At 34.2% G+C, this 25,000-nt stretch overlaps 1 protein-coding gene across 1 annotated transcript in view; it reads right to left on the reverse strand.

The window, feature by feature from the left end:
- Positions 1 to 3,542: 3,542 nt before the first annotated feature.
- Positions 3,543 to 25,000, reverse strand: part of LOC137618098 (irregular chiasm C-roughest protein-like) — a 110,518-nt gene continuing 89,060 nt past the window's right edge. The window contains exons 4-13 of the mRNA XM_068348085.1: positions 20,065 to 20,157; positions 17,641 to 17,907; positions 16,665 to 16,866; positions 16,020 to 16,147; positions 14,995 to 15,087; positions 13,949 to 14,114; positions 13,324 to 13,482; positions 8,235 to 8,345; positions 5,364 to 5,599; positions 3,543 to 4,979 (exon numbers count right to left, since the gene is read on the reverse strand). Coding sequence (XP_068204186.1) covers positions 4,494 to 4,979; positions 5,364 to 5,599; positions 8,235 to 8,345; positions 13,324 to 13,482; positions 13,949 to 14,114; positions 14,995 to 15,087; positions 16,020 to 16,147; positions 16,665 to 16,866; positions 17,641 to 17,907; positions 20,065 to 20,157 — 1,941 coding nt within the window. The 3' untranslated portion in view covers positions 3,543 to 4,493. The remainder of the gene's footprint in view (positions 4,980 to 5,363; positions 5,600 to 8,234; positions 8,346 to 13,323; positions 13,483 to 13,948; positions 14,115 to 14,994; positions 15,088 to 16,019; positions 16,148 to 16,664; positions 16,867 to 17,640; positions 17,908 to 20,064; positions 20,158 to 25,000) is intronic.

Raw genomic sequence — 25,000 nt, forward strand, 5'->3', positions numbered from 1 at the left:
ATATCTAGATCAGGAATAAAAAAAAATTATATACCAGAAGTTCCTGTCCAACAAATTAAAATGAGATTCAGCAGATGAAAACCAAACACGAGAATAATACTCGAAACAAGGCAAAACGAAAGAATTAAAACACTTCTTCAGAATAGATTGATCCCCAAAAAATTTTGAAAGTCTTTCTGAATAAGCCAATTTTTGTGCAACTGAACTAAAACACAGACAGAATGTGTTTTTCTAAAGTAAATTTTCTATCAAGAACCACACCTAAAATTTTAAGAGTCGTATAGAGTTAAGAAAATATTGTCATTGGTGAGATCTGGATGTTGAGGAGCCACTGTCCTCGAACTATATTGTAGGCTACTTGCAATCATTCTTTGAGTTTTGTTATGGTTCAACTTCACGTCCCATACTTTGCAGAAACTTGGGCACTTTAGAGTAAAGAGGAGGGACTGTTGGAGAGAACCGAGATGAGGATGGTAAGAGGGATTACTGGAATATTACTGCTTGAAAGGAAGGAGAGCCACGATATAACAAAAATGTGCGGAATATTTAATGTCAAGGAAAAAGGTACGGAAGCTTGATTTAATACTATGACCATGTAATAATAAGAGAGGAGTTGAAACCAATCAAAAGAGCTAATAACATGCCAGTAATGGGGAGTAGGAGTGTGGGTCCCCAGTGGATCTGATGGATGGATGTGGTGAGGAAGGATATAGGTGAGGTTGGATTTGTGGAAGATGTAAGAAATAGAAATAAATGGAAAAGTTGACTCGAGTGGGTGACCTTGCAATACAGTGAGAATAATAAGGTCGAAAGAAGAAGTTGAGAAATAAAAACACATGATAGAAATCTATTAGGAAATGAAAAGGAACTTTGTAAGAGCATAATGACTCAACCTCATTATTACTGCAAGGAAATGGCTTACTGTTGCTCATTTTCCAGTGACCCAGCCATTGTGTTCCTTAATTCTAGAATAAAAATCCAAAGTAAAAACATATTATACCAGTTAATGTAACAGTTTCACCTCAACGGAATATGGATGCTGGAAATCTGCGAGTTACAAGCATCAAGGCTGGACAAGTTTAGGAATAACTATAAGATATTATTATTGCTATGTTGAAAGAATGATATATGTACCAGTAATTTGTTGTCGGAGAAGAATTTCTCCTTATACTTTGATTATCCAGACAGTATATTAATCTCCAAAGATTTATGGCATTTAGTATTAGAATATCTATTGATATGGAATGAGTATATATAACATTATAAACCATTACTTTGGAACAAGGATTCATAGTGTCAACTTACAAAAGATTCGTTTTAACAAAAGAATTATCTGTTTTACTCACCCATTCAAGATGCTAGTCATTTCTATGTGTATGTGTATACAAAGATAGATAGATAGGTAGAGAGATAGAAGATAGGAGTATACTATCTATTCGAATAGTCAGTAGTATAAATTGTCAGATTTATTTTATAGTATAACTTAGGCTAAAACGACTTGAAATTTGTTATAATGTTTTTGTTTTATTTCTGTCATTTTCCTTCAGTCTTTTTCAATGTCCGCTATTATGTCTACTAGTGGTACATTTTAGAATTCAACAGCAAATCATTAAGAGATGATATATGCATTAACGATGAGTCTTAGCAGATGAAATACTATAGTCCATTTCTTTTAGCGAGGCATATTTGCACCGACTCGCAGCGGTGCCCTTTTAGCTCGGAAAAGTTTCCTGATCGCTGATTGGTTGGACAAAATAATTCTAACCAATCAGCGATCAGGAAACTTTTCCGAGCTAAAAGGGCACCGTTGCTAGTCATCTTGTCCAACCAATCAGCGATCAGGAAACTTTTCCGAGCTAAAAGGGCACCGCTGCGAGTCGGTGCAAATCTGTCTCGCTAAAAGAAATGGACTATAGTTATCACTGCAGCCTTAGTTGGAAAAGCAGGATGCTATGAGCCCAATGGCTTCAACAAGGAAAATAACTCAGTGGGGAAAGGAAATAAGGAAATAAACTACAAGGAAAGTTTAAGAACAATAATAACATCAAAACAAATCTTTCATATATAAACTAAAAAACAATCCACGAGAACAAGAGGAAGAGAAATAAGATAGACCAGTTTGCCTGAGTGTACCAACAATCAAACGAACTCTAACCCAATAAGGTGGAAGACCATGGTACTGAGGTTATGGCACTATTCAAGACTAGAACAATTGTAAATGCCGTTTGTGCCACTGGTAAAACCTACCTTCGTCTCTTGTTTTCCTGTTATTTAGCCAAGGATTTCCGTTTATGTTTTCGCTATAAGATCTTAGCTCCTTAAAATCTTAAGAGGTTTATGCAAAAACAAATTAAAATTTATTTTAAGCTTTTATTGACAAAATCTTATTAGAGTCTACTAAGAACATATAACAAATTCACATTTTCTATACATAATGGAAATCATACGGGAGAAATATTTGAATGCATTCTACGGAAATTTACAAACTATATGCAATTCAAGTTATATGTATTTTTCATTTGGGTGATATTTTAAATCTCATCGAGATTATAAAAAATAAATCACGTGTTGCGATACATCTAAGAATGCTGATTAAGGCGAGTGATGCAAGTACTTTTAAGATTTCGTACTTGGTGAATTAATATGTTGGTATGTTTGTGAAAATACAATGCTATAGTGAAAGGTGTGTGTATGTTATGAGATTCTGTCGCTCTGAATTTCCTGTCTATGACCGGAAAGTTGAATGCTGAATTAAAGGAGAAAAGTGAGTTTTATATACGATGCGATGGCGGATTCTGTAAGAAAAAATTGACTAGCTAATTTTGGAGTTGTTTCATAGTTAAGCTCAGCATCAAATATTATCAACGTTCATCTATGACTTACTAAGGAAAGAAAGTTAAGCAAAATATATGTATGTATATATGTAAGAAATTCATAAACGTTTAAACAATAGAAAATGCACTTGCACGAAATATTTCGTTCAGAATGCAATATCACTCAGTTTTAGTAATATTTATACAGTTGCTTAGGAAAATACAAATGGAAATAGATCGAAAAAGTTGATCATGGAAAAAAGAGAAATAATCTTAAGCTATAAACAACGCGTGTTGATAAATCAAAATTCAGCATCACAAGATCATTTACATTGAAAAAAAAAAGAGAATGGAATTAAATCTTATATACACAAACAAATCATTATTCTCTGAGATATACATTTTCGATGAGTAAGGACGCTCTCTTGTCTAATCAACATAAAGCCAACCACTGACCTTCAAACAATTTGATATTGATTAAGCCTATGATAAAAAGTATATATATACATATATATATATATATATATATATATATATATATATATATATATATATAGTATATATTCATATATATATATATATATATATATATATATATATATATATATATATATATATATATATATTTATATTTATGTAAAAAACATACACATATATATACTATATATACATACATATATATATATATATATATATATATATATATATATATATATATATATATGAACAAATGGCACGCTCTATTACTTAACTTTGAAATCATCGACTTCAAAAGTATGCTAAATCAATACTCATAAATTTCAAAGTGTTCATAAAAGACTCAGAAGGGGAACACCTGATAAGCACTCGCGTGTATCTTTCAATAAGTAGATACGAAAAGCGAGAGCCTAAAAAACTGACAATTCTTTCTCATAGAACATAATCGTACAAGAGCAAAAGATCTTGAATTTGCTGAACTTGAGCATTTCCATGGTTAAACAAGGAGGTAGAATTACAGCAAAAACAAGTTTCATCAAAAATATAAATATAAATATATATGTATACTGTATATGCATAAACACGGACCTCTCATCTGAGCGTTTCTTGTTTTGACAGGGGATAAAAATCATATTTCAATAAATAAAATGACGCTGAAAAAGCAACTGAGGTCACTGCTCTCCTTCCTAAAATGGTCCTGCGAAGACAAACTTTCACAAAGAAAATCTCAGTTCTTAGAAACTCTCACAACTGGCCAAACATATTGTTTACATCTTTGGTTCACACAACTTTGGTTTGTAAGGCCTCTAACCTCTGTCTTTCATTGTTAACGTTTTCCTCGGCTTGCAAGAATTGTCCCTCTTGGCTAGCATTCTGCTAACCCTCTCAAATTTCCCAAACTTAAACGAAGAGTTACAACACTTCTATTGAAAATGTCCATCTCGCGAGAAAAACGTTCAAGTCAGCAACACAGTCATCAATGATCAATGTGCTTATCACTGATAAAGTTTATTTCTGCACTGCTCTAATGCCTGTTAAGTATATTCTTCTCTGTTAACGGAATCTCTTTGGTGTTTTGTCTATTTATATATAGCACTTGCTCCTCCCTCATTATTTACACTATAAACAGTCAGCTGGAAAAAAATCACTGTAAAAACATGGGACACTTGCCAGTAACCAACGTATGGAACCCCAAAACTCGTTCTAGATATGTGTGCCCTGGACACCATGCCTAGAATCCCCCTGGGGAACCATTATATACTGATTGTTCATGTTAGCACTGCCTCGCAAGTTGTTCCTGGCATTTCCTATCTGACCATAGCTTGCAGTATTGTTGTTTACATTATTGAGGTTGTTGTTGAGGTTTTGAGCTCCAGCAGCAACATAAAGAGTACCGCCGCCCGCTAAATTGACCCCTCCGTTGCTCCCCGGAAGGGGTCCGCTGACAGGAGGTCCTTGACTAGCCAGACCCCCAGACGACCCATACAGATTCTGGGAGCTTCGAGAATTCGAAGGAACTCTCAAGTACGGATTGCCATAAGCTGCGGAATATCTGGGGTCAACGTTGGTAAACTGGGGACCTCCAGAGTAGATGGAATTGCGATTGTAACTCACCGGTGGTGGCGGGTTGTAATCCCTGGAATAATCGGTGTACTGAACATATCCACCGCTGTTGTTGTTTACACCCTCCTGAAAAATAATCTTTGTTTAGTTCTAAGGAAGATGGAGGAGGACGCAGTAAGCAGACCTGCTGAAAGTTATTAGGAAAAGCTAACGATGTATTTGAGCATTCAAAAGAAATTGCTTTATCAGGACTTTTCAGAAGAATTCACATTTTCATTAGAAATGCCATAAGTTTCGATATAAAAGAAGGTAAGAAAACTAATCTGAAAAGTTCAATTGATAAAGTGTATTACTTACTTAACTGAAGTTGATTCGTCAGGACTAGATCTACTTATTCAAATATTGATTAGGTGAAAAAGAAACAGAGATGAGAGCTGAATATAACTAAAGAAGAAAAAGAGAAGGAAACATCACAAACCATCTAAATTACAGTTTTTCACCAAAACAAACCTTGACAGGGAATAGTGGATCAACAAATTCCCCAGCAGAATATCTGAGGTGATCATGACGCCTGGCATTGGAGGTAGCAGTGTCAGTGGTCTCCCACTCGTCGTGAGAACTGTAGTCGTCCTCTTCCGAGGGAGAGATCTCTGATCCGGTTGCTGTGCGGGTTTCCACTTTCAGGACGGAATCATGGGTCGAAGATCGGTCGCTTGATCGCATGCTGTGTTTTTCGATGCCTGAGTCTAAATATATAAAAAGGAGAGATTAGATAGAGCGTTGGTTTATAGATTATATATATATATATGTATATATATATACATTTATTTCTATAAAGTATATATATAAATATATATATATATATATATATATATATATATATATATATATATATATATATATATATATATATATATATATACACTTATATATGAATATATATTTCTCACCAATATAACCCTATTTCACATTTATATCCTTTTGCTTTAACCTCATCTCACCTTCATTATCCTTTCCTTTAAACACATCTCACCTTTATATCCTTTTCCCTAAACCCCATCTCACCTTTATAAACCTTATCTTTTAACACTATCTCATCTTTAGCCTCATCTCACCTTTATATCCTTTTCCTTTTAACCCCTGCCTACCTTTATAACCATTTCATTAACCCTATCTCAGCTTCATCTTCTTTCCCTTTTAACCCCATCCCACCATCCTACCTTTATAACCATTTCCTTAACTCCATTTCACCTTTATATTCTTTTCCTTTTAACCCCATCCCACTTTTATTATAACCATTTCCTTAACCCCACCTTACCTTTATATCCTTTTCCTTTTAACCCCATCCCACCTTTATAACCATTTCCTTAACACCACCTCACCTTTATATTCTTTTTCTTTTAACCGCATCCCACCTTTATTATAACCATTTCCTTAACCCCATCTCACCTTTATATTCTTTTCCTTTTAACCCCATTCCACCTTTATAACCATTTCCTTAACACCACCTCACCTTTATATTCTTTTTCTTTTAACCGCATCCCACCTTTATTATAACCATTTCCTTAACCCCATCTCACCTTTATATTCTTTTCCTTTTAACCCCATTCCACCTTTATAACCATTTCCTTAACACTATTTCACCTTTATATCCTTTTCCTTTTAACCCCTGCCCACCTTTATAACCATTTCATTAACCCCATCTCAGCTGTATATTCTTTCCCTTTTAACCCCATCCCACCTTTATAACCATTTCCTTAACACTATTTCACCTTTATATCCTTTTCCTTTTAACCCCTGCCCACCTTTATAACCATTTCCTTAACCCCATCTCACCTTTATATTCTTTTCCTTTTAACCCCATCCCACCTTTATAACCATTTCCTTAACGCCATCTAACCTTTATATTCTTTTCCTTTTAACCCCATCCCACCTTTATAACCATTTCCTTAACACTATTTCACCTTTATATCCTTTTCCTTTTAACCCCATCCCACCTTTATTATAACCCTTTCCTTAACCCCATCTAACCTTTATATCCTTTTCCTTTTAACCCCATCCCACCTTTATAACCATTTCCTTAATCCCATCACACCTTTATATTCTTTTCCTTTTAACCCCATTCCACCTTTATAACCATTTCCTTAACACTATTTCCCCTTTATATCCTTTTCCTTTTAACCCCATCCCACCTTTATTATAACCCTTTCCTTAACCCCATCTCACCTTTATATCCTTTTCCTTTTAACCCCATCGCACCTTTATAACCATTTCCTTAACACCACCTCACCATTATATCCTTTTCCTTTTAACCCCATCCCACCTTTATAACCATTTCCTTAACCCCATCTCAGCTGTATATTCTTTCCCTTTTAACCCCATCCCACCTTTATAACCATTTCCTTAACACTATTTCACCTTTATATCCTTTTCCTTTTAACCCCTGCCCACCTTTATAACCATTTCATTAACCCCATCTCACCTTTATATTCTTTTCCTTTTAACCCCATCCCACCTTTATAACCATTTCCTTAACGCCATCTAACCTTTATATTCTTTTCCTTTTAACCCCATTCCACCTTTATAACCATTTCCTTAACACTATTTCACCTTTATATCCTTTTCCTTTTAACCCCATCCCACCTTTATTATAACCCTTTCCTTAACCCCATCTCACCTTTATATCCTTTTCCTTTTAACCCCATCGCACCTTTATAACCATTTCCTTAACACCACCTCACCATTATATCCTTTTCCTTTTAACCCCATCCCACCTTTATAACCATTTCCTTAACCCCATCTCACCTTTATATTCTTTCCCTTTTAACCCCATCCCACCTTTATAACCATTTCCTTAACCCCATCTCACCTTTATATTCTTTTCCTTTTAACCCCATTCCACCTTCATAACCATTTCCTTAACACTATTTCACCTTTATATCCTTTTCCTTTTAACCCCTGCCCACCTTTATAACCATTTCATTAACCCCATCTCAGCTGTATATTCTTTCCCCTTTAACCCCATCCCACCTTTATAACCATTTCCTTAACCCCATCTCACCTTTATATTCTTTTCCTTTTAACCCCATCCCACCTTTATAACCATTTCCTTAACGCCATCTAACCTTTATATTCTTTTCCTTTTAACCCCATCCCACCTTTATAACCATTTCCTTAACACTATTTCACCTTTATATCCTTTTCCTTTTAACCCCTGCCCACCTTTATAACCATTTCCTTAACCCCATCTCACCTTTACATTCTTTTCCTTTTAACCCCATCCCACCTTTATAACCATTTCCTTAACCCCATCTCACCTTTATATTCTTTTCCTTTTAACCCCATCCCACCTTTATAACCATTTACTGAACCCCATCTTACCTTTATATCCTTTTCCTTTCTTTTTGAAGAGGACAATGACCACTACAACGACAATAAGGAAAATGATGCCTCCAATGATGGCTACAAGGGTTGTCACAAGGGGTAAACTCTCTGTTGGAAAGAAAAGGATTTATTAATAATATTGAAAATTTCTCCTTTTCATAAAAATTTACCTTCACTTCAGGATCTAAGCAATTATTTAAGTCTAATCACTCATCTTCCGTGTATGTGTGTTTGTGCCAACTTCTCGATTCCTTAACATGATTTAGATAAACTTTCATTTAGCAAATTAGGAAAATCAAAAGGTTGAGAGATCACCCGGAATAATAATACCGTCACACACGCACAGACGCACATATGTATATGTATATATATATATATATATATATATATATATATGGGTGTGTGTGTGTGTGTGTTTGTATATGCATGTATATATATATATATATATATTTATATATTCATATATATATATATATACACACACACACACACACACTCACACACATATATATATATATATATATACATACAGGTATGCATCTGTGTACATATATGAATGTACCCACTTGTTAATGAGATCTGCCATCTTATTATAACAGTGAATATACAGTATATATATATATATATATATAATATATATATATATATATGTGTGTGTGTGTTTGTGTATATATATATATATATATATATATATATATATATATATATATATATTTATGTATATATATATATATATATAAATGTGTGCATTTGAGTATATCTATAATTATATATACTATATATATATATATATATATATATATATATATATATATGTATATGTATATATTAATGATTTTGCCTTTATTAAAAACTTTTTGTATTAACACATAGCTGGCTAAGGCTTTAACTTGAAACTCCTTGAATTTTTTATTTTCTTATGTTCATGTCTTAATTTCGTTAATGTAAACCGAAGCACAAAAAGAGTGAACAGTTGTAATATTTCGTAAATAGACGGTCTCAGTGTCTTGTGCTCATCCGCAGCCGTGAGAAGTCAGGCGGGGTCATCCTCGTTGTTTGGACATCAAGCCTTTGACCCCTCACCTTTCTATTTCGTAAAGGCTAATTGGAGGGAAAGTTGGCCCAGGTCAATCCTCCCAAAGTCATACACACAGAAAAATAGGATAGAGAGAGAGAGAGAGAGAGAGAGAGAGAGAGAGAGAGAGAGAGAGAGAGATTTTTGGAACATGTCGGTAGAATATTCGAGTTATGGCCAACTTATGCTTAGAAGCGCCTCACAATCTCTTATGGCCGTTGTACACCAATACCTTTCACTCACTTTGGGCCGCTGTCCCTTCTGCCACGCTCCTGGAACAGTGGTATTCCAGTGAGAGGAACCATTTACCCTCTGTCTGAACTACTAACCGTGTTTTTTGTTGCACTTGTACCGCACGTGTATCGCACACACTCGTATATTGTAACGGTATTTCTTATTTTTGTATATTATCGTAATGTCGTTATCGTTCTCCCCTCTCACTGATAACCTGCACCATCGTGTTTTAATTTTTGTGCCGTTCTTGACTGGAACGGGTTGCATATATACTCAAGCTCCGACCAAATAAAGTACAGTTGCATTCACGAGATTCACGTCTGAGTCTCAGTTACGACCTAACTGTTCGCCGGCACACACTACACGAGGAATAAGAAAGACAACGCCATGAGAAATAAAGAAGAAGAACACGCATAAACTACATAAGAATTCGAAGATTTGCCGCTTTGATCCAAGAGTGTTGGTGGGTCCCTCAAACCAAAATAACAATTTAATTCGTCAGCGGAAAACAAAAGGTAAAAAAACCGTGCACTGTTATTGACACTTGATCACTTGAAAGTGTAGTAAAGTGGAGGTTATTCTGTTAAATTTACTTGTTGAATTATAACTTGTAGCCATAGATCAGTCTTCCACCCATTTTATTTCATTAGGGATCTTGTAAAGTTGAAAAGGGGATGTATGATTTAAGATCATAGACAGCTTGAAAGATGTCTATGTGTCTTTGATCTGCTTTTCCTATTTGTAAAACATAAATTAATTCCCACGGTGGTCAAGTGACTCCTAATAGTTTGTGAGAGCATAGATGGTGAAGATTTTAGACTATGCTACAAACACTTTCGTAAGATCAATCACCGGTTTTTTTTTCTTTTTTTCTTTTTTTATTTTTTTTTAGTAGCAGTTTTCTTGGCATCGTTGTTGGAAAACCTATCCTATCAACTTTTTCTTTTTATTATTGTGGAAACAATTCACAACCTTATGATATTAATATATTCTTGAATAATCGTTATGGATGCTTTTTTGTCTGGCTTGATTATCTAGTTTATTTGTTATATCTAAAATTATTTTTTCTAATTTAAATATATTTCCGAAATGAATTATCTAAAATTAAAATCTTATTTTTAATTTTGTCTTTCTTCGCTTTCTTTTCTTGACTTGAGATTCACGTTACAATTATATAGATGTAAACAACTTAATTAGTTATCCACTGGCGTTGCCATTTATGCATTCCAAAAGTTCAGTTTTTATTTTTTGTGTTAAGGATGAAAAGGCAAAATACTAATTGAGTAATTAACCTGTGTTATGTTGGTTGGCTCTGTTGAAAAAAAAATCATTTACTCCCTAAAGTTCTAAACAAAGAATGCATTTAAATTCAGACTTACATACACTGTAGGAATACTAAGATAAAGTCAGTGAGTTTTCAGTGGGGCATAATCATCTTCAGTTGACCTTAAAAGAAATTTTAAAACACAAATCACTGGTTTCATTGATCGATCTAATCTCTGATAGAATCAGCGAAGTCACACATCCTCAAACAACTTTTGTAAACTCTTGAATAATTATGGTGGACCTGCCTTCTCCACCTCATATAGTTGTTAACTTCAGGTTCGGTGGCTCAATTGACTTCACGAAATTTGTTGTGCTGATATCCTACAAGCTAAGTAACTCTCTCTCTCTCTCTCTCTCTCTCTCTCTCTCTCTCTCTCTCTCTCTCTCTCTCTCTCTCTCTCCTCTCTCTCTCTCTCTCTCTCTCTCTCTCTCTCTCTCTCTCTCCTTATATACACATATACATATAATATGTATATATATACAATATATATATACATACATATATATGATATATATACAGTATATATATATTATATATATATATATATATATATATATATAAGTGTGTGTGTGTGTGTGTGTATGTCTGTGTATGGTTAAGTGACTGGTTGGGAGACTAAAATTCCATATTTTTATATGTGGTTCTGTTTGTTCATGTGCATTATCGTTCTGTTGAAAGAGAAATAACACACAACATAGTCGAAGGGATATAATAAGAAATACTTGCAAATTGAAGTGGAAGCAATGGATTCCACAAAAATGGCAAAGCAAATTCTAAGATTCTAAATTCTAAATCATTTACAGCTTACATGCAACATACTAAAGTACCAGAGAGCCTTAAAGAAAGCATCAGTACAGCAGATTAGAATTCTCCACACACTGACCTCTAAATGCAATTCTTATTGCCATTTCCTTGTCCAGATGGCAGACTGTGTAAGCAATACGAAGAGGAAAGCAAACGAAGTTTAGAGAGAGAAATGATGCAGTTTCTAGATATCACAAGACAGTTATTCAAAGACAATATAAGAAATAAAGAACAGACTCTTTCTTAAGTTTATTTACTTTTAATATTTTTGTAATAAACCTCATCATAAAAGAGGTGGTTTGGGGCTTCATACAACAGAATATTTAGAACAGTAACACAAATACATACATTACTCAAAGCTAAAGTACTGAATGGCATCTTGATCAAAGATCAATGTAAATGAAACACAATACAGTACTGCGTAAAGTGATTAAGACAATACATGTGCAAATATAATGGATTTGTACTTTATTAGAGGACACAGAAAATGTAAATATTGTATTGCTCTAGAATTGCATATCTTTTCATAAATCATAAGCAACACGGTAACAATGTCATGCAATCCAATTAAAAAGATAGAAAAAGTATTAGGGGAGAAGATGAATACAATAAAGAAAACTGTATGGTCAGTATACAGTACACTTAAAAATTTTCCGTAAAAAAAAACACGTTAAAAATCCTGGAAAAAATGTTGCCAGGCATTTACCGTTTTAAAAACGGATACATTGACGCAAAGGAGTGATATTACGGTCACCAACCCGTAAAAGATAATAACAAAGTAGGGTGCAAATTACGGTCGCCTGTATTTTACTGAAATACGATTAGGAACAGTATATTTTTACGGAGAATTTCCCATTCAAATTACGGTTTTTTAACAGTGTAGATAGAATAGAGAATAGCGCAAAATCTGAAAAGTGAAGTTCAAGGCTGTCATTAAGAGGCTTTTTTGAGCCGTTGATATGGGCCCATGTCTAAGTGGATCCTGATATGCCCATACAATGCAATATAAACTTGTAAGATAAGCAACTGTCATGAAGGAGTTTGAAAGAAAAGACTCTAGGTTTTAGTATAATCGAAAAATTTTCAAAGAATCATTGCATATGAAAGGCGTTAGCTAAGGGGTAACGAGCAACTGAAATTTTAAAGTAACATAAACACTCATTTCAGTTACTATTCTTTCTCTCTTTCCGTGGAAGCAAAATAGCCGAATCTATCATAAATCAAGATATGAAGTTATAAAATAGCTGAATCTATCATAAATCAAGACAAGAAATTATAAAATAGCTGAATCTATCATAAATCAAGACAGGAAATTATAAAATTGCTGAATCTATCATAAATCAAGACAGGAAATTATAAAATTGCTGAATCTATCATAAATCAAGACAGGAAAAAATAAAATAGCTGAATCGATCATAACTCAAGATAGGAAATTATAGAGTAGCTGAATCTATCATAAATCAAGATAGAAAATTATAAAATAGCTGAATCTATCATAAATCAAGATATGAAATCATAAAATAGCTGAATCTATCATAAATCAAGATATGAAGTTATAAAATAGCCGAATCTATCATAAATCAAGATAGGAAATTATGAAATAGCTGAATCTATCCTAAATCAAGATAGGAAATTATGTAACTTACGCTGTCGTTTCAGCATGATCTCGTGAGTGTGGGACCCGTAGCCATTTTTAGCTGTGCAGTTATAGAGGCCGAAGTCCTCCGCCATTGCCTCCTGGATGATGAGGATGCTTTTGACACCGTTCTTTGTGTTTTCTTGAAGGACGTTATATCGAGACTGGTCTGAAAGTAATTGGAGAGTTTGATACGTGGCAGAACCTACAAACTATAATCAGAGATACTCTTGCCATTAATGGGATTGTTGGATACGATAGGTATTGTTGATAGTATATACTTATAACCATTTTATAAAACGTACAAAACTAAATCTTAAATCATATAAGAACTAGTTTTTTTTCGTTTTAACAATATTGTATAGGACATAAATCTATTTTCTTTTCAACAGCAATTCGTACGTTGCTATGCTGAATTGTGAAAACTTACTGTAATTAATTTATCTCTAATTAAATAAAATTCATGATATTTATCTACAATAAATAATCAAATTTTCTTCCTTACCATCGTATTTTCTTATGGTAAAACTTAAAAAAATAGACCTTATTGATATCCTCTATCGTGGCAGTCATAGAATTGGAAAGCTAGTTTAGGTAGACATTTCCCCTGACATTTCTTGCTTCCATGAACTTACTGGGATCAATCGTGTATCTCTCTCGTCTCCAAACGACCACCGCAGGTCTTGGTATAGACTGGATGTCGCATCCCACTTGAACTGTGTCTCCCTCAAGTCCGAATTGCTCTTCCACGGGCGTTACTACAGGAGGACCTCTCATGAATACTTCCATTGTCCGTTTTTCCTGGAAATTACAGAAAATTTGTTATCAATATTGCCTGGCTACAATGTTGTTTAGCTTGTATTTTACGTCAAGAATATTTTATAATTTAGTTCGTTAATAGAACAATCTATTTTGCTTATATAAATACCTTGTTAGTTAAACTTTTTCTGGCATAAATAATAACGATGTTTTCATTAGGTGTGAAAACGTTATAATCATTCTTAATATTATCATTTTAAACATCTATCATACCGATTTAGCAAATTATAAAAAAAATATAATAAACTGAGATTATATAATGGCTATTACTAATAAAATAAACGAAGCTTATCATTACAGGGGATAACCTATTCGTAATGGCTACAGGATCGAAGAAACTGGCATACATAAGATTTATTATGATGGCTATCTAATACTGAAATGTAATGGAAGTATTTGTCAGCTTGAAAACCTTTACCCATATGTGACTAAAATGCTTAAAGTTTCTCAAAGTAATACATTTATAGTTATGTAATTATTCCAACGTAGAGTTTTTGAATTCGATTGTTCTACATACAAGAAAATTTTGACTATGTCAGGCAGCCGGTGTCTTGCAATTTCTGAACACCTACAAATTTTACATAACCTCTTAGAGCTACTAACTCACTGGAACCACATTTTTCTACATTTGAAGCTCTGAGTCCTACCATCATATCGAAACTACTATTCATGGAAATGTTTGTTACGTAAAAGACAAGGAAACTGAGTCAAACATTACTGTTACTATGATTTCTGCCAAGTTGACAAAACTTATTATATAATTTAGCAAAATGATAATTTAATTTGATATAATGGAAGTTAGTAATTGTGGACCCTTTGGGGAAATTTTTGTATTACAAATACCAAAAGGAAGAGCGCATACCTCCGGAAATCCTGTCACTGTTGCGCGGCATTCATAGGTGCCAACTGTCTCTGGCGTCACTGTCAATTGATAGGTGGCACCAACTTTTATCACCTGAAACAAAATAAGAATTCTGTGACGTTTGAAAGTTTTAAAGGTCACTCATGATTGGCAGGGGCAAGGGCCGACCATACAGCATATAAGGTCCATGTGTGATCAGTGATTAAACGCCATCTCTACCCAAGCTGAGACCAGACAGGGCCAGGCAATGGCTGCCAATGACTCAGAAGGTGGAGCTATAGGCTTCCCCGAGGACACTTGTTTTATACACTATTAGACACTATCTGTATTAAGTGTGACCCTTACTTTCAAGTATCATTATTATAACATCTAACCACCATTTTCTAACTTTCTTTCCTCTTTGTTCTTCTGAATATTACATAGCAAATAGTTAACCTTAAAATCTTGAACAAATTCACTTACAATCAACAAATATACTTCATTTCTATACTTTTTATATCTTCCATAAACTCTCCATCTTTTGCAAATGTCCGGCTATCATTTCTGTGTCACATAATTTGTGAAATGTTATTCTTTATCATTTCTTTCTCACATAATTATACTTAATAGAATGATTTTATACTATGGCATTAAGTCATATCAACATCTATACAGCTTTTACTTCTTTCAGTTGCTTTCATCCCATTAAAGTGCCCCTTCTGATGAGTGTAGATGAGCAAATAACAATTTTGAGGACTCGGTGTTACTTATATTAACATCGCTACAATGGTAAAAATTTTGCATTAAAAAACAGTATATGCCTGGCAACAATTATTTCAGGATTTTTACCGTTTTAAAAACGCATATATTAACGTAAAAGAGTGATATTACGATCACCAACCAGTAAAAGATAACAAAGTTAGGTAAAACTACGGTCGCCTGTATTTTACTGAAATACTGCTGAAAACAGTATACTTTTAATGAGAATTTCCGATTAAAATTACGGTATTTTTTAACAATGCACCTAAAGAAAATAAAATTCTGACCTTGTTTTGGCTATTGTGCAGCCAGACGATCTGGGCAGGAGGATTACCCTCAACGTCGCAGGAGAGGGTCACTTCATTCCCCTCATCTTCGTCCACGTCCTGCGGTTCCTTATTGAACTTGGGAGAATCTGAAAAGGATTCGCAATACATTACTTTGCTCGCTCTACTAAAGTATCTTGTTCTCGTATACTTATGTAATTCGGTTGATAAAACTTCGAACGGTGATTACGCAAACTCGCATAAACACACACACACACACATACACACACACACACACATATATATATATATATATATATATATATATATATATATATATATATATATATATGTGTGTGTGTGTGTGTGTGTATACATATATGTATGTATATATAGGCCTATATATACATATACATATATATATATATATATATATATATATGTATATACATATATATATATATATATATATATATATATATATATATACATATATATACATATATATGTATATACATATATATATATATATATATATATATATATATGTGTGTGTGTGTGTGTGTGTGTTCGTGTGTAACACACACGCATATTGGCTTTTGGAATATAGAAGGAACCATCGTCAATTTGGCAGAGAAACTTAACTTTTACAAGTTCAACGCTTACATTCAACGCTTATGGTGTGTTCAGCTTTGGTTGACCCGATGGAATTGGCCACGATGCAAGCCACCTTAGCTTTGTTGCTGTCTCTCTGAATGTTACGGATAATGTACTCTGTCCTGTGGTCTCCGACGACGCCTATGTCATTCACCTCCCACCTGTATCTCATGGCGGGCGGGTTTCCCTCTGCTTGGCATGTGAATCGTACCTGAGAATTGGGAAAACAGATTACTTGGGGTAATATTTTTGTGATTGTTAGAGTTCTCTTGCTTGAGGGTACACTCGGGCGCACTATTCTATCTAATTTCTCTTCCTCTTGTTTTGTTTAAGTTTATATATATTGTATAGGAGATATTTTCTAAAATGTTGTTACTCTTCTTAAGATATTTGGTTTTTCCTTTTTTCCTTTCCTCTCTGGGCTATTTTCCCTGTTGGAGCCCCTGGGCTTACAGCATCCTGCTTTCCCAAATATGGTTGTAGCTTAGCAAGCAATAATGATAATAATAATAATGATAATAATAATAATAATAATAATAATAATAATAATAATAATAATAATAATAATAATAGTAATAAGAAGGGGAAAACAGATTACTTAGGGGTAATATTAGTGAATGGGAAAACATATTACTTGGAGAAATATTAGTGAATGTGTTAGGATAACAAATACCTTATATTCAATTGTGAGATAGTAAAATCGTTTCTATTGTCTAGTTTAGGTAAATAATAATAATGATAATAATAATAATAATAATGATAATAATAATAATGATAATAATAATAATAATAACATGAAGAATACTTTATATTTCTATCATCAAGTCCATGTTCTATACCCTTCTTTGTTTACTTTAGCATCATGATTATAAACTTCTTTATCTACACCTTAATCAGTATCATTAATTTCCCCCCAGAAGACCAAGCTGCATCAGACGTTTAAGGAAACAATTAAAAAAAAAAGCTATTATTCTCCTTGACTCACATCTTCATTTTCTTTGATCTTCGCCGAATCCACCTTAATCTTCACCTCAGGCGGGTACTTGACCGTCATGATGAGGCTTCTGCTAATGGGTTCCTTCAGAGCAGGATGCAACACCTGGCAGGTAATGTTGGCTTCGTGATGGACCCTGGACGGGATGATGTCCAGGCGACTTCGCACGGCTACTAAGATGCTTCTGGGCTGTCTCTCTTTGGTCGTGTTGATGTTTTTCTTGGCGAAGCTCTCTTCGCCGTTGAGAAACCACTTTATCTGCCGGATAAAAATCGTCTTTGATTCTAGAAATGCATTTTTTTTAAAATGGTAATGATAGGTTTATTAATTAGAGGAATTTTTTGAGTGATGATGAGTTGGTGAATCTTCATTAGTGTGATAAATGCTCTCTTCTCCGTTGAGAAACCACTTTATCTGGGGGATAAACACATCTTAAGCTCTATAAATGCATGTTGTTGTTTTTTTTAAATGGTAATGGTGAGGTTTATTGACTTGAGGAACATTTGAGGTATAATGGGTTGGTGAATCTCTATTAGTGATAGAAATGGATGCAGTATATTTTATGTGTCAAAACTAAATATTTATTGAAAAGGGGAAAATATTGTGATGTAAGCCTGGGATAGCTTACTTTTTATTTTTTTTTTAATTACACTAATCAAATTACCTGAAGAGGAGCAACTAAGTAAAGATGTTACATTTATCAACGTTTTCATGCTTAAAATTCAATTAATATGTTGCGTCAATCCCGATATTGTTGAATTGTTTAGCTATGTCAAAAATGAGTCGATTCCCCCCCCCCCAAAAAAAAAAGAATTCTGCGTGTCTAGCAAATTATTACGTGTACATTCGAAAACGGTCTATGTCTACATTCAAAAATTTGCATTAAAAAAACGGTAAAAGTCTGGCAACATTTATTCCAGGATTTTTACCCTTTAGAAAACGGTTATATTGACGTAAAATAGTGATATTACGGTCACAAACCCGTGAAAGATGATAACAAAGTTAGGTAAAATTACAGTCGCCTGTATTTTACTGAAATACGGTTGAGAACCATATATTTTCACGGAGAATTCCGATAAAATTTACGGTTTTTTATAACAGTGTAAGAGATTTGATTTTGTAACGAACTACAGAAATAAATCCTGCTACCTGAAATCTATACCAAGGAAACTATTATTTCCATCATTTGTCATTGGATTAACATGGATCCATTTTGAACAGTTATTGACTAGCAATTCGTGGCCGTCTTTATACGCTCTGAAATAGATATTTTCAAATTATTTTGGCTTCGCCTGTATTTTCTGGGAATATAATATATATACTGTTTATTACAGCAATCTCCCACTTGCAGCAAATAACTTTGAACGTTTCCTCAATAGCAAAGCCATTCCCTTAATCAAAACTGTCATCATTAACACAGCAAAGTTCAAATTTACGTTCACATTTTCGAAAAAGGCCATCAAAGTAATTTCAATCATGTTACCTTCCTTTTCTTTAGTGATAATTTCCATATGTAGGCCTATATTTGAAAATGAAAAAAACACAATTCTATCCTTAAAATTCCATGGTATTCCTTCAACGCGTATTTTTATCTAAACGGTTGCTGAAAATCAAATGGATTTTCATTAAGAATTGCTAAACTGCTAAATTCAGAGGTTCATCAAAGCTTTCACATTCATTTAAAGGTCTTCAATTTATAAAGTTCCTTAATATTTATTCGCTTTAATTTTGTTTTCGGTTGATCTTTTTCACTGCCTATATTTTCAAAATTGGTGATGACTTTTAGATTACTCGATAAGGTGTTCAAAATACTTCTTAATCAACAATACAGCAGATTAGTTTGTTTAACTTTGTCGTGTAATATATTTAACACAGAAAAATCCTACTATCCAATATTTCTCATCTAAGAATACTTATGAATTAATCATTATAATTATTACGTTAGGAATTCTATATCATTGTCTATTTCCTCAGTTAATTACAAGCTGTACTTCCATCGAGATTTACAAACAAGAACAAATTATCATATCGGCTTTTTCATGCAAGTCACTAAATTAACAGCAAAAGCAAACACAGCTGAAAACATTCACCAGCTAAGGAGGGTGGTAAAGTAAAAAAAAAAAAGTAGGTATCTGATAAGATTTAACGATGGTAAAGAATAAAAAAAAACGGAAGAAAACAAATAAAGAAATGTACAGAGAAATTCGGGTTGTTGTAAAGATCAAAGCTGTGTTTTTACTGCCACCACACTGGCTTCGACCGAGAATTCGTGGAGGAGGGGAAAGCGCACGCCACTCCTGTAGCCGTATTACCTTGAACACGGCTGACAGCATTAAAAGTATATTAAAAGTAGAAGGAAAGAGGACCTAAATTCTTACGAGGGAAGAAGGAAAGATGCCTGTAGCACCTACATACCTCGGATGCCGGCGTGCTCATCCCCGCCTCACAGGTGATTCGCACTGGGGAACCTGCTGTAGCTAACATTGGAGATGCTTTATCCAAATGGACCTGAAATTATAAAGAATTTTCAAATTAGTTCTTGATTACTTTTACCATATAAGGTATGTCAGTTTTTTCTGGACCTGAAATTTACAGAATTTTCTGATTATTTCTTGATTACTTTTGCCATATAAAGCATGTGTTTTTTCTGGACCTGAAATTTACAGAATTTTCTGATTAATTACTGATTACCTTTGCCTTATAAAGTGGGCAATTTTTGTTTTTGGACCTGAAATTTACAGGATTTTCTGATTAGTTCTTGATTACTGTTGCCTTATAAAATGTGCCTTTTTTCTGGGCCTGCAAATTACAGAATTTTTAGAGTAGTTCTTGATTATTTTTGCTTTATAAAGATACCAGTTTTTCTTTTCTGGACCTGAAATTTACAGAATTTTCTTTTTTGTTCTTGATTACTTTTGCCTGATAAATTGTGTCATTTTTTTCTGGACCTGAAATTTACAGAATTTTCAGATTAGTTCTTGATTATTTTTACCTTACAAAGTATGCCAGTTTTTGGACCTGTAATTTGCAGAATTTTCAGATAAGTTCTTGATTACTTTTGTCTTGTAAAGTATGACAGTTTTTTTTTTTACCTGTAATTTACAGAATTTTCATGTTAGTTCATAATTTGCTTTCTAAAGTAAGTAGTTTTTTTTATTTTGACCTTTATGCCGATTTTCTGTTTGCATAACGATTGAAATACCCCACAGTGTAAACCTACGCATAAGATTTATAACCAATAATCAATTAATAAATTTATGAAGGTTCAAGTAGAAATATTATATGTATTTTATCATAATATACTGTATCTCACCAGCGGTTCCAGGGAGGGGGAGGTCACGAACCCCTATAAAAAAAAAAAAAATTGACTGTATAACTTGGGGTGTTCAAAAAATAAATGACTTAAACTTGTGGTTTTTAAAAATTAAAGTTTTACTCTCAAACTTAGGATTTTCAAGAAATGTTTGACTGCTAAATTTAAACTCAGCATATTGGTGGAAAATGTTTATTTTGCCACTTATCTTTATTTTTAGGTTTCATCCTATAATTAAGTTATTTTGTGTTTAACAATTTTTCCTACGACGGTCCTCTTGCTCAAAACTCAAAAACTATTTATGAGTCAACATTTGAACGTAAATCTATAATAGTCAAGGGCATTAGTGTCAAAACCAATTTAATTACAAATATGTAGAGTAAATATGACCTCTTATCCCCTTCAATGGACAAATGGTTTAAGTTTATTATCTTATTGCATTGTTTTATAGCCGTCTTCAAAGAAAAATTCTCTTATGCCTTTCTTTTCGATCCATGGTTAATTTAAAATCATGAACTATTTGTGGCTGAATGCATGAAAGTCACGTGTTTAGTGATATCATAAATAGCCCTTTGTTGAAAATTTCTGAATCGTTTATCATACGCAATAGACAAGGGTAAATGCAATATCGTAGGAAACACACACAGACACACACACACGCACACACACACACACACACACACACACACATATATATATATATATATATATATATATATATATATATACTGTATATATATATGTGTATATATAATATATATAATATATATAATATATATATATATATATATATATATATATATATATATATATATATATATATGCACACACACACACACACACACACACACACACATATATATATATATATATATATATATATATATATATTTTCTTCCCCAATGTTATCCCTACATTAAGGGGTCAGTTGCCTGATGCGCCCTCTCCAATGCCTTCGATCAAAGGCATCCTCTTCCACCAAACCTCTTCGTTCCATATCATCCTTCACCTTATCTCGCCATCTAATTCTCTGCCTCCCTCTTGATCTTCTCCCCGTTACCGGTTCCTCCCAAGCCCTCTTCACTCCCTCCCCACCATCCATCCTCAACACATGCCCACACAATCTCAGTCGTGACACTTTTCATCTCGGTAATCTTCACTACATCTGCCATTCTTCTTAATTCATAATTTTCCAGTTTTTCAAACAGTGATATTCCTAAAATCCACCTTAGCATTACCATCTCTGTTCTTTCAAGTTTTGCTTCCTTTTTCGTCTTAAAGCCCAAGTTTCTGATCCGTACATTAACAGTGGTCTTAGTACTGTGCTGTAGATCTTGACTTTGACATTGATTGGCATTTTCCTACCACATACCACTCCTGCTACCTCCCTCCACTTTCCCCATGTTGCTTTTATCCCATTCTCAACTTCAGCCTCACATCCTCCCTCCTGATTTATAGTAGATCCCACGTATCTACAATCTTCTACCTGTTTTATAACTGCTCCTCTACTTTTATGTATGGCTGTCCTGTCCCTACCTTCCTTACTGCTAACCAAGGCTTCAGTCTTATCCACATTTACCCTCAAGCCACCCCTTTCCAAAGTCTCTTGCCACTTTACCAACCTTCTCTTTAATTCCTCCTCATTTTTCAGCAGTAATCACCAAATCATTTGCATATAGCAACTCCCACAACTTTTCATTTCTGAACCCTTCACTTAACACATCCAAGACCAACACAAATAAAAACAAGCTTAATGCTGACCCCTGGTGTAATCCAACACTAACTTCAAAGGTCTTTGTTTCTCCAACAGCTGTTATTACTTTTGTCCTCGTTCTTTTGTAACTCATCTCTACCATTCTAACCAACTTCTCCGGGACTTTTCCTTTTCCTCAAGCAACAAAACATCACTTCTGGTATTCTATCATAAATCTTCCCTAAATCTACATAAGTACAGGAGAGCTTCTGGTTTCCCTCTAGTCTCTTTTCTTGTAATTGCTTTGCTACAAAGATGGCATCCACAGTTCCTCTCCTCACGAATCCATACGGCTGTTTCCCAATCTTTACAATATCTCTTAATCTCTCATCAAGTACTCTCTCTAACACTTTCAATCCATGCTATGTTGATTTGATTACCCTGCAGTTACTGCATTCCATGGTGTCACCTTTCTGCTTAAATATATATACTATTAGACTCTCCTCCCAGTCTTTAGGCATTATTTCCTCTTCCCGTATTGCTCTCAATAAATCCAGCATCTATTTTTCCCCTCTATCACTAGTATCTTGACCATTTCAATTAGAAAATCTGATGGGCCTAGTGCTTTACCAGTCTTCATTCTACTCCATGCCTGCTTCACTTCTGTACTGTACTCTGTATCTTCATCACTAGACCCTCCATCCTTTTGTGCTTCTCCCAGCTCCTCTTTCTCCTTTTAAGTATTCAATAGATGCTCATAATATTCTCTCCATCTCCTCCTAATGTCATCATCCATATGTAATATATTTCCATCTTTATCCCTGATGACTACCAGTTGCCCCAAACCCTGTCTTTGCCTTTTCCTCAAGTTTGAAATCTTATAGATATCCTTTTCTCCTTCCTTTTTTTCCTAGCCTTTCATTTTATTGCTCTACAGCTCTTCCAATAGCTATACCTACTTTCCTGCTAGAATCTTTTTCCTTTTCTCTGTAACGTTCCTCTGCTCCCCGTGTCTATCTTACTTTCCAGTCCTTAAATGCCTTTTATTTTCTTTTAACTGATTCTTGCACCTCTCTGTTCCACCACCATTTTTCTCTTTTCGACACACCATATCCTCTGTTTCTTCCCACTAATTCTTGTTTCCCTTACATACATTTCTTTCATACCCAACCTAATATTTTTCACCCTGTTACCCTGTCCAATCTCTAAGTTCAACCTTTCCAGTCGTCTCTCTATCTCTCACAGTCCTCCTAAATTGCTCACACATTCCTCCTTTAAAGTTCCAAACCTTAATTCTAAATCTCCTCTTTCTCTTCTTGAGTTAACTACCTCTCATATTAAAATCCATCACTACCAGTCGATGTTGCTTAGCATAAGCTTCCCCCAAAATCACTTCACAGTTCATCACATTTTTCTTGTCTGCTTCTCCAACCAATAAGTAATCTAATAGGCTTTCCACTCCTCCCCTTTCACAGGTTATCAGATGCTTATTCAGCTTCTGAAACCAGGTGTTCATACATGCCAATTCAAAACTCTGAGCCATCTCTGAAAACATACTCCCCATCCTCATTTCTAATTCCAAACCTATGGCCTCCATGTACCTCCTCATATCCATCCCATCTCTCTCTCTCTCTCTCTCTCTCTCTCTCTCTCTCTCTCTCTCTCTCTCTCTCTCTCACACACACGCACACACAGACATACACACACACTCCCATGTGGTAAGAGTTCTTTACATATAAACTGGAAATAAAGAGGTTGTGTTTCTGATACGAATCAAGTTGGAGTAAGTGGTGAAACAAACAACAATTCGAAGAGTTGAGAATTGCTGGAGGTTGATGGTTGAACAGGAGGATGAAGGCGCTCCAATAACTACAGATAGGCCTATACCTCAGAGGTAGTCGTCAGGTGATGAGGTTTTCCGGGAATGTATAGTCATGTACTAAAAGTAATTGTTGAGATTACTACTGAAATGCTTTATATATTTTATCTAGATGCCTATTCACCTTATAAATGCAATTATAAGAGGAAAATGGTTTTAAATACACTGAAAATAGCTACAAAATAGCTGCTTTGGTTTCGTTTTCTGACCACCCACCCTTTTAGAACTTGCTACTACTATTAAGTTCTTGCACTAAGGCAGTCCGTAAGTGAACTTACGCTTGGGGAGGGTGAGGGGGGAGGTTGCAGATTAGGGGGGTGTTTGGAAATTGGGGTGAGGGACATGCCCCTCCTCCAGTATCCTCCAAAACTCTGCAATTTCAGCTTTGGCTTAATTTTTTTTCAGTTATTCATACGCACATAATACACAAGTAAATACTTTCATCTATAAAGACTCATCTATATAA

Source organism: Palaemon carinicauda, chromosome 24 (assembly GCF_036898095.1).
Source record: "Palaemon carinicauda isolate YSFRI2023 chromosome 24, ASM3689809v2, whole genome shotgun sequence".
Taxonomy (NCBI): Eukaryota; Metazoa; Arthropoda; class Malacostraca; order Decapoda; family Palaemonidae; genus Palaemon; species Palaemon carinicauda.